At 42.0% G+C, this 10,379-nt stretch overlaps 1 protein-coding gene across 2 annotated transcripts in view; it reads left to right on the top strand.

Annotated features, from left to right (window-relative positions):
* Window positions 1–645: 645 nt before the first annotated feature.
* WIBG (within bgcn homolog (Drosophila)) overlaps window positions 646–10,379 on the top strand; it is a 21,314-nt gene continuing 11,580 nt past the window's right edge. Inside the window, exons 1-2 of one of the 2 annotated variants that reach the window (XM_010839191.1) lie at window positions 646–1,183; window positions 2,286–2,348. In XM_010839191.1, the coding sequence (XP_010837493.1) occupies window positions 1,150–1,183; window positions 2,286–2,348 (97 nt within the window). In that variant the 5' untranslated portion in view covers window positions 646–1,149. The remainder of the gene's footprint in view (window positions 1,184–2,285; window positions 2,349–10,379) is intronic. The other variant, XM_010839192.1, reaches the window with a different exon arrangement.

The following is a 10,379-nucleotide window of genomic DNA, read 5'->3' as shown; positions in this document are numbered from 1 at the left end:
AACACGGGGGGTGAGGGAGGGCCGGGCAGACACCTGAGGAGGGGAGAGGAACCTGTAGCCGGCCCCTCCCAAGCTGCGGGGGAAACGAGTTTAGCAGGACTTAGCCCTGAAGGAACAAGAGCTGCCGAAAAAAGCGGGGGAGGGAGAACATTTGGGTTCCTCTAAAGAAAAGGGAGACACGGGGCCGGGCAGGGCTGCAAAGGGAGTGAACGTGCGGCTCGGATTATTGGCGTTTTGCCCGGATTTGGATCCCCAGAGCGCTGAGACTTGGCCGAGGTTAATTAGAATACTAATTGGGTCCGCCCAGCAGCCTTCACCTCACCCTCTGACCCAGGGGCGAGCCCGAGGAGGTTCCCGGGTCGAAAGCCAGAGCAAACTTGGGCGTCGTCACTTCGCCGCCCGAGTCCCTGGGGCCGCCCCAGGGGCAGGGCCAGGCCGGGGCTATTCGCCCCGCCCGCCCACCGCGCCTTCTCAGCCGAAGAAGTCGCCGGCAACCCTGTAGCTGCGGGGACAAATGACCGACAGGCAGCGCCCTCGGCTTTGCACGTCTCTCTCGCGCGCGTCTCTCTCGGGAGGGTTGAGCTGAGCGGCCAAGGGCAATCGGCGCGCGATTTCTACCTCCCCACCTTCTAAGAGAGGGTCAGTTGGGGTCTTGCGTTCGCCCCCAACACTGGTGCGCCCCAGTGCGTTCCCGGAGTTTGCCTGCCCCGCCCCGTATCCCCAAGCGGCTCTGGAACCTGGGCGCAGGCTAGGACCTGAATATCCTTCTTTTCCTCATTTACTAGCCTTCCCTCTCCCCCGCCTTCTGGATGCAGGTGGGCCTTGCCCCCTTTTCTCCCGCAGGTCCTAGACAGACGAAAGAGTGCCTGTGGGCTAGGGGCTGTGCCTCGGAACTTCTCTCGGCGCCCAGACAACTGCTAAATACGCAGCAGGCGCCCAATACTGGTATCAATGGCAGTAAAAGAGGCTACAGCTCTTATTTTATTTTAGTCTTCAGCTTCTTTCCGCCTCCTTCACTTCTGTCCACCAAATGGTGTACTCTCCCTTTAAGACTAAAATGGTGGCTTGTTACGATCAGGACTCCACTTCCGGTGGGGAGGGGGGCGGGACCCCAGCCCGCTCACGCCGGAAGTGGTTTGCGTTTTCAAGATGGCGACTCCCTATGTAACTGACGAGACCGGCGGTGAGTGCGGGAGTCGCGGAGCCGCTTCTCCCCGGGCTCTCGGGGCAGGGGTTCGGACTTAGAAAGGGGTCTGTGCCCCGCCCATCCCGGGGCCCCTCCTTTGCCCCGCCCTCCGGACCGCCTTCCCCATTCATTCTCTCCTACGGGGTGTCACCTGCGCCCCCTTCTGGTCTCTTGTTCGGGGGTCTCCGCTTCCGGTTACCCAAGCCCTGGGGTCCTTCAATGCTGGTCCTTGATCCAGGACCCTCACGAGCCCTTAGCTTTTCTCCAGCACTTGGAGCTCCCATATCTCTTTTGGGTTCTTCAGCCTTGGGGGCGCCTCCACTCTCAATTCCCTCCAATTCCTGATCCCCCCCCTTTTCCCCTCCCCCATCTCTCAGTGTACCTGCTTTCTACCCTACCGGAGCCCCTTTTAAATACTATTTATCAAAACTGTATCTGTTGGAGACCTCCTCATTGCTACATAGTTCTTTTTCCACTCTTCCTCATCTTAATTGTTAGTTCACTGAGGTCCAGAGGTGTGAGGAGAAGAGGAACCTAATACAACTTTCAGCTGGAGTTCTCTCCTTGATAACACCACCCATCACTCTTCGGTACCTTCTCTGGTGATGGTGATAAGAGTTGAGGGATCTGAGGTGGTAGAAGGTAAACGAGAAGGTGTCTAGTGGCCTCTCAAGTCCTCTGACAAGTTTATAGAACCCACTATTTCTTCTAGTCAGAGAAGATTTTCCATCCTGGCTGATTGAGATGCTGAAGTGTCTGCTGTGTATGTGAGGTTGATATGTTGAAAATTGGGAATCAAGATTTTCATTTTGGCTATGCCCCATCCTAATTGCCTCATCTTTAGGAAAAATGTGCGTATCTATTCAGTGACAGTCGAATAAGATAGTATATGTGAAAGCAATTTATAAAATGCTGTGCAAGGCAAGGAGTTACTGTTTTTTTGTAGTCCTCATTGTGTATTTGTAATAGCAGTGAGTGTGTGTGTGTACTTTGGTACATGCAGTCTGTTTTAAAATATACGTTTTATGCCTCTTGCTTTTCTTGTTTTCCATGTTACTTCTCAACCCACCTCTCATATGGTATCTAATGACAACCCAAGTCTCTGCTACTTCTCTGCAACATCACCTTTCAAAGTGGTACAAGTTCTCTTGCTCTCTACATAGTAGGTACTTCTTCAATTTGCCTCTTTTGATGTGTGCTTTGAAAATATTACTCATTGTCCAGTACATTTCTACTTATTAACTGTTTTTTTTAAACTGATTTAATGAAAATTCAGATATGACATCTCACCTTACCCTCCCAAGAGGTATCTTCTGTTCTCATGTGACCGTGTAGAAGAGAAGGAATCACACTGCTTTTTTGCTTTCCCTTGCTGCTTCCAGATCATTGATCTACCACTGTCACTGTAATTCTCCTGGAAGATGTTGCCATGCAATTGTAGCATTTTCTCTAAAACTTCAGGGTCAACATCCACTGCCCACAAGGACAAGACGTATCATATCATTTCATTCTGTTTCTCAGTGTCTCCACTCAGCATCTATGGAATACTTAAAGATACATATTTATTATTTATTTGGCTGCATCCACACAGGGGATTGGGTCACACAGACTTAGTTGCCCTAGGGCATGTGTGGTCTTAGTTCCCCTACCAGGGATTGAACCTGTGTCCTCTGCACTGCAAGGTGGACTTTTAACCCCTAGACCAACAGGGAAGTCCCTGCAATACTTTTATAATTCCTCAACATGAGATTATTGATTTTCCTTTGAATTTTCAAGCCAGCTACACATCAGAACCACTGCAGTCTGGACCTACTACATATCCTACTACACAGAACACCACCAGTGACAGGGCTCCCCATCACTTACTTTAGCTTCCTTACTCAGTCACCTTTTTTACTTCCACACACCCATAGAATCAGCTTTTTGCCCTCTTTAGTTTCTCTGGTCCTTGACCTCTTCTCCATTTCATTTCATTGAGTCTACCAGCACCTTTATGACTACTATTTCTTTTTTTTTAGTTTTTAAAAAATTAATTAATTTTTAATTGAGCTGGGTCTTTGTTGCTGTGCATGGGCTTTCTCTAGTTGTGGGGAGCAGGGGCTACTCTTGTGATGCTTTGGCTTTTCTGTTGTAGAGCACAGGCTGTATGCACACAGGCTTCAGCAGTTGGCAGCACTCGGGCTCTGTAGTTGTGGCACATGCACTTGGTTGCTAGACGTCATGTGGAATTTTCCTGGACCAGCGATCCAACTGGTGTCTCTCACATTGGCAGATGGATTCTTATCCACTGCTCCTCAAGGGAAATCCCTGTTGTGACTACTTTTGATGCTGCCCTGCTGGATCTCTGTGACCAGTCACTATCTTCATTGCTTTCTTCATTCATTTTGATCTTCAGTACTAAGCAAGCACTTCTGTTATCTTGAATCATACCCATCAACTTTTTTCTTGGCTTCTGCTTCTAGGCCACAGTGCATGGCTAGAGAAAAGGCATGGACTGCAGCACATTCGGTGTAATATAACAATGTTAACTTCTGTCAAGGTCATGGATTTTCTCCAATTCTTCTTTCTATTAAAAAATTTTTTTTCTTAATTTATTTGGCTGCTCTGAGTCTTTAGTTGTGGCATGCAGAATCTTTAGTTGCAGCATGCAGACTCTTAGTGGCAGCATGTGGGGTGTAGTTTCCTGACCAGGGATCAAACCTGGGTCTTCTGCCTTAGGAACGCAGAGTCTTAGCGACTGGATCACCAGGGAAGTTGCATCCAGTTCTTCTTTCTCCATATGCTTACATCCTAACATGGCTATTTTCCCTACCTTTCTCAGCTCTGTGACTTTCCCTTCTCCTTGTGGCAACTGGCCTCACTTTCTATTTCATTAAGTTAAGGTCTGTTATTTCTCTTTCCTTCCTTTTCATAGCCTGATTTGAATATCAGGTTCACACATACTATTTCCATTTCCTTACTGCTTACTTGTTCCTTAACTTTTTTTTTTCTTTTTTGGCCTCACGGCTTTCAGAATCTTAGTTCCCTGACCAGGGATTGAACCCAGGTCGCAGCAGTGAAAGTACCGAATGAATCTTCCTAACCACTGGCCTGCCAGGAAATTTCCTTGTTCCTTAAGTCTTTACAATGGCTTCTTTCTAGTACCAACTTCTCTCCTGAGTTGTCAGTTCCCTTTTCTAATTGTTTGGTGAGTAGCTTTTATTCTTGGATATACTGTCACACCTTAAATCCAGTCTGACCAAAATCATTATCAGTTTTTCCTTATTTCTGCTAAAGGCACCACTGTTCTAGCCAACCTAAGATGAACTTATTGCATCATTTCTCTCTTTCTTTCTCCCTTTTTAAATTTTAAATAGACTATTTTTTAGAACAGTTTTAGATTTACAGAAAAAATTGAGAAAATGATACAGACAATTTCCATATACCTTAAACTCAGTTTCCCCGTTAATTAACGTCATACATTAGTATGAGATTATTATTGCAATTAATGAACCAATATTCCAAACCATGGGTCGAACCCAGGTTTCGTGCAGTGCAGGCAGATTCTTCATCAGCTGAGCCACCAGGGAAGCCCAAGAATACTGGAGTGGGTAGCCTATGCATTCTCCAGCGGATCTTCCCAACCCAGGAATCGAACTGGGGTCTCCTGCATTGCAGGCAGATTCTTTACCATCTGAGCTACCAGGGAAGCGTTATAAACTAAGGTCCATACATTATTCAGATTTTCTCAGTTTTTATACCTTTTTTTTTTTTTTTTTTTTACCTGTTCCAGGATCCCTTATTAGATTTAGTTCTCATGTCACCTTCAACTGTGAGAGATTCTGAGACTTTCCTTGTTTTTGATAACCTTAACAGTTTTGAGGAGTATTGACCAGGTATTTTTGTAGGATCCCGTCTGTAGGAATTTGATGTTTTTCTCATGATTAGACTGGGATTAAGTAACTCCGGGAGTTGGTGATGGACAGGGAGGCCTGGCGTGCTGCGATTCATGGGGTCGCAGAGTTGGACATGACTGAGCGACTGAACTGAACTGAACTAAAGTGCTTTTTAGAGAGGGACCATAGAAGTAAAGTGGTATTTTCATCGTATCATATTGAAGTTACGTAGTATCACGTCGATTTTTTTTTTTTTACTCTTGATAGTTACCATGATCTCCTGCCAGAGGTGGTATTTGTAAGATTTCTCCACTGTGGAGTTACTTTTTCCCCCTTCTCCTTTCTGTTTTGTACTTTTCAGAAGAAAGTCACTATCCACAGTCCACACTTAAAGAGTTATACTTCCTTTAAGAATGTAATATTTATACACGTTTGGAATTCATCTGCACAGGAGATTTTTCTCTTCTCCATGATACATTTATTCAATAATTTATTGATGGACAGAAAAGCCTGGTGTGTTGCAGTCCATCGGGTTGCAAAGAGTCAGACACAACTGAGTGACTGGACTGAACTGAACTGAATTTATTTGTATCAATATGGACGTTGGGTTATTTTACTTATTTTACTGTTCAGATGTTCCAGCTTTGAACATTGAGAGCTCGTTTAGTTGGCCCTGTGTCCCTTTGACATACCCTCATCAGTGTAGGTTTTTGTTGTTTTGGGTTTTTTGTTTTTGTTGTTTTTCAGTGCTTCCTTTTTGACACTAGAAGGTGCTCCAGGCTCATCTTGTATATTTCCTGTCCCAGAACTAAAGTCGTCTTTTTCTTCAAGGAACCCTTGTTCTTTTTACTGAAGAATGATGTAGGAAACCAAGATCAGAACACTAGATGTTTTTGTTATTATCAACAAATGTAACTGGGGTGTTATTTTCACATTGTCTTTCAATCCCACCCCCTCAATCAAAGTATCATTTTTCTCCTCCTGCTGCCATTACTGTTATTCCATCTTCAGTATTAGTTAGCTATATGGCCTGGGAATTTTAAGCCTAGGGAAATCCAAGACTTAGTTTTCTTATCAATGAAATAGGAATAGTAACTCCTACATTATAGGATTATTGTGAGAATTAATTAAAATTTAAATGAATTAAGGTCCATGTCTAGGACATAGAAAAGAAAGAAAGTGAAGTTGCTCAGTCATGTCTGACTCTTTGTGACCCCATGGACTGTAGCCTACCAGGCTTTTCTGTCCATGGGATTTTCCAGGCAAGAGTATTGGAGTGGATTGCCATTTCCTTCTCCAGGGGATCTTCCTGACCCAGGGATCAAACCCAGATCTCCCACATTGTAGGCAGACACTTTACCTACTGTCTGAGCCACCAGGGAAGTCCTAAGAAAGTACCTAAGTCCTAAGGAAGCACATGGACAGTACCTAAGACATGGTTCTGTAGTTGTTACTTTTTATGTAAAGATTTGGTTTAGAAGAAATTATATGTACAAAGTATCAAGCAGAATACTTGAGTCAATCTAACTGCCTGATAAAATTCTAGTTTCCTTTATCCTGCAGATATTGCCATGACCTCCTAAATGGTTGTTCTACCTCTGTCTCTCTGTTCCGGTTTGACCCACTGTTGCCAGATTACTGCTCAAGTGCAATTTAATTATGTAAAGTTGTTCAGTATAATTTGTCAACTGTTAAATTTGGCATATACCCTTCTGATCTTTATTTTTCTGTGCACTTTAAGAACATTTTTTAATCAGACGGTATTTACATTTTTATGTGTTGCCTTTTCATTTAACCTCATGACATAAATATTTTTCCTTGCTATTAAAAACTCTTTGTAAACATCTTTTAAAATACTGGCAGAGTGTTTTATTTGAGCATGCACCCTGTTACCTTTTTTCTGTTATTGGACTTCCAGATTGTTTCTAGAATTTTTGTTATAAAAACTCGATGAATGTTTTTGTCTGCATTTAGGATTTTTTCTTAGGATAGATTTCTCAGAAATAGACTTACTGGATTGGAGGGTACAAACGTTTATTTATTTTTAATTAATTATAAAATTCATATTGTTTATAGAAAACTTAGAAAATATTTTCATAACTAGTGTAAAGTATAAGTCACATGCATGTTTGGTAATTCCAGAGCCCAAAGATGACTACAGTTAATGTTTCCTTTTAGTTTTTCTTTCTATGCACATATACAGCATTATCTATTTAACATAATTCGGATCATACTGAATGGCTGTGCTTTCCAGGATGTAACTCTCAGAACACTTAGTAGTCCTGTGAGATGTGCTATAAAATAAAAGGCTAAAATAAAAATAAGGTTCCTGTGGTCAAATAAATTTGAGAAACACTGTAAACCATATTCCCATCAGAATATTCACATGAATAAGAACATAATGTGTTTAAGTCTTTGTTGGTAAGAACAAACAAATTTTTTTTCCTGTGTTTTAACCCAGAATTTCTCAAACTTAACAAATTTTGAGGGGTAACCCTTGTTAATATCTTACAGAAGTAGTGTTTTATATAACGATATTTTTTGGAAATGCTGCGAAATGTTAGGACTACCTTATTCCCTTGCTTAGATTGCTTTCTAAAGGATTTTACCACTGACAATATGTGAAAATACTGGTTTCAGCACTTCTTTGACTACATTGGAATTCTTATCTTTAAAAATTCTACTGCTTTGATAGATTAAAATAATATTCTATTGTTTTAATTTTTATTTCCTTTGATTACTAGTGAGGTTGAATTTTCTGGTATTCTTTTTCACTTATAACACAATACACAATAGTAGTGTAAAAAGCATAGCCTTCAGAACCCACAGATTGGATTCGAATTCTGCAGTTTACTGACATTGTAACTTTGGGCAAATTAGTATAAATACTGAATGTTTATATTAATTGGAATGAAGCAAACACTCAGTAAAAGGTAGCTGCTATTATCTTTTTGGAATTGGCTATCAAATTAACATACAGCCTATTTGCTCTTACATTAAAGATACTCCTCTCTAGTATGAGCACAAACCACTTTTCAATACAGTATCATCACATACTATTATTGTGAAAGTCACTCAGTTGTGTCCGACTCTTTGCGACCCCTGGGACTGTCCATGGAATTCTCCAGGCCAGAATACTGGAGTGGGTAACCTTTCCCTTCTCCAGGGGATCTTCCCAACCCAGGGATCAAACCGAGGTCTCCCGCATTGCAGGCGGATTCTTTACCAGCTGAGCCACAAGGAAAGCCTTTCACACACTATGTCTCTGCTTAAATCCTCCAGTGAAACTGGGCAGTAAAGTATAAAGCAAGGGAAACTACATATCAGTAAGCTGATAGGTAATCACATCAGAACTGAGTTCAGATTGCACATATTAATACATGCTGCCTTTGTGATCTTAATCGTATCTTCGATCTCTTGAAGGCTTTGTTTCCTCAGCTGTAGATGATGATAATCTACCTATTGTCTAGAATCACTGCAGTAGTATATGTAAAATTCCTGGTGTATTGTGGCCACTTATTAATGTTCTTTCCTAATTGTTTTCAACGTACTGTGAGTTTTACACTGCCATCATTTTTTTTTTTTTAATTGTGTTGCTTTTGGGACTTCCCTGGTTGTCCAACGGCTAAGAGTCCGAGTTCCCAATGGAGGGGTCCTGTGTTTGATCCCTGGTCAGTGAACTAGATCCCACAGGCCACAGATCCAGATCCAGATCCACAGATCCCACATGCCACAGATGCCAAGATCCGGCTCTGTCAAATGTTTGAAAAAATTGTGTTGCTTTTGAAAGGTTCTTGTATTTATTTACTCATGTTTATTTATTTGGCTGCACTGGATCTTGGCTGTGGCATTCAGACTCTTAGGTGTGGCATGTGGGATCTGTTTCCCTGAGCAGGGATCAAACTTGTGTCCTCTGCGTTGGGAGTGTAGAGTATTAGCCACTAAACCACCAGAGAAGTCCCTACACTGCCATAGTTTTGCTTGTTGTTATTCTTAGAATGCCCTTTCTTTCTCTGCCTACACAAATATCAGCCACTGATTTACTATTGTTATTATTTACTATTACATAGTCTTTGAGGTCAAGTCCCTGAGTTTTTCCTAATTTCGTGTCACTTTCCCCCATCAAGTAGGGTGTGGTTATTTATTCTCTTGAAGTCGCCTATTAGTATGTATCAGTGTCTCTTAGGAATACCTAAAACATTCATATATATCTATATCTATATATTTTTGGCAGAACCATGCAGCATCTGGGATCTTAGTTCCCCAACCAGAGATCAAATCCATGACCCTTGCTTGGGAGAGTGGAGTCTTAACCACTAGACCTCCAGGGAAGTCCCAAGACATTTATATTTTTATCTTATTCTTTGTTTACCTAACTTGTCCACCCTTCTCCTTACTTAAACTGTAAATTTCTTGAAAGCGGGGGCCAATTTACTGATCTTGATAATTTCCGTAGCATTTAGTAGAGGATTTTTCTCACAGGCTTTCAATAAATGTTTACTGCATTTAATTAATTTGTAGTCTGGCTTCTGACCACTTTACTTTTCTGAAGTTGTATTCTTGAACATAATTAGGGATTCCCAAATTGCCAAAATCAATAACCTTTTTCTTCTCAGTTCTCCTTTTCCTTAATCCCTTTGTAGTATTTAATACTGTTAATCACCTGGCCTACCTTCAGACTCTTGGTCTCCATGGAATAGTACTGTCTCAGTCTTTCTTTTCTACAATTACTTCCTGGTGTCTCTGACACCTTTTCTTTCTTGAGGAAAATAATCAGGACTGTTTTTCTGGGGTCACTCCTCCAAATTGGGTCTTCTCTTTTAATATTCTACGTTAGAAACCACACCTGAATCTTATAATTGGTGGCCCCGAGGTCATGCTCAGGCTCAGATCTGTAACCCTGATCTTAACTTTGAAGCAGGCACCAGGGCTTCAACACACCTTTAACAGTCACTTCCATGTCACCCTTTGGAGTTCTTTCAGGCCTTCCTGTGTTGTATCTTCACTGTCTCCCCACCCCCGCCCCCCGAAAACTAGGCCTTTTTCAATTTAAGGAAACAGTTTGAGGATTATAAAACAGGAGATGTGAGGAAATAACAAAATTTACGAAGTTCTTACGGTAGCAGTCTCTAACCTCTTTGTTTTTGGTTCTCTCAAAGATGCCTCCTGAGGGCATTTTCTTGCAGTACCTGGTTAAGACTCCGAACTTTCACTGCAGGGGGTCTGAGTTTGATACCTAGTAAAGGAACTAGATCCACGTACCACAAAGCCAAGTTAAATAAATAAAAGTAAATACGTAACTTAAAAAAAAAAAAAAA

The sequence above is a fragment of the Bison bison genome, unplaced genomic scaffold (assembly GCF_000754665.1).
Source record: "Bison bison bison isolate TAMUID 2011002044 unplaced genomic scaffold, Bison_UMD1.0 scf7180017864115, whole genome shotgun sequence".
Taxonomy (NCBI): domain Eukaryota; kingdom Metazoa; phylum Chordata; class Mammalia; order Artiodactyla; family Bovidae; genus Bison; species Bison bison.
This window is presented reverse-complemented; position numbering and strand designations above follow the sequence as displayed.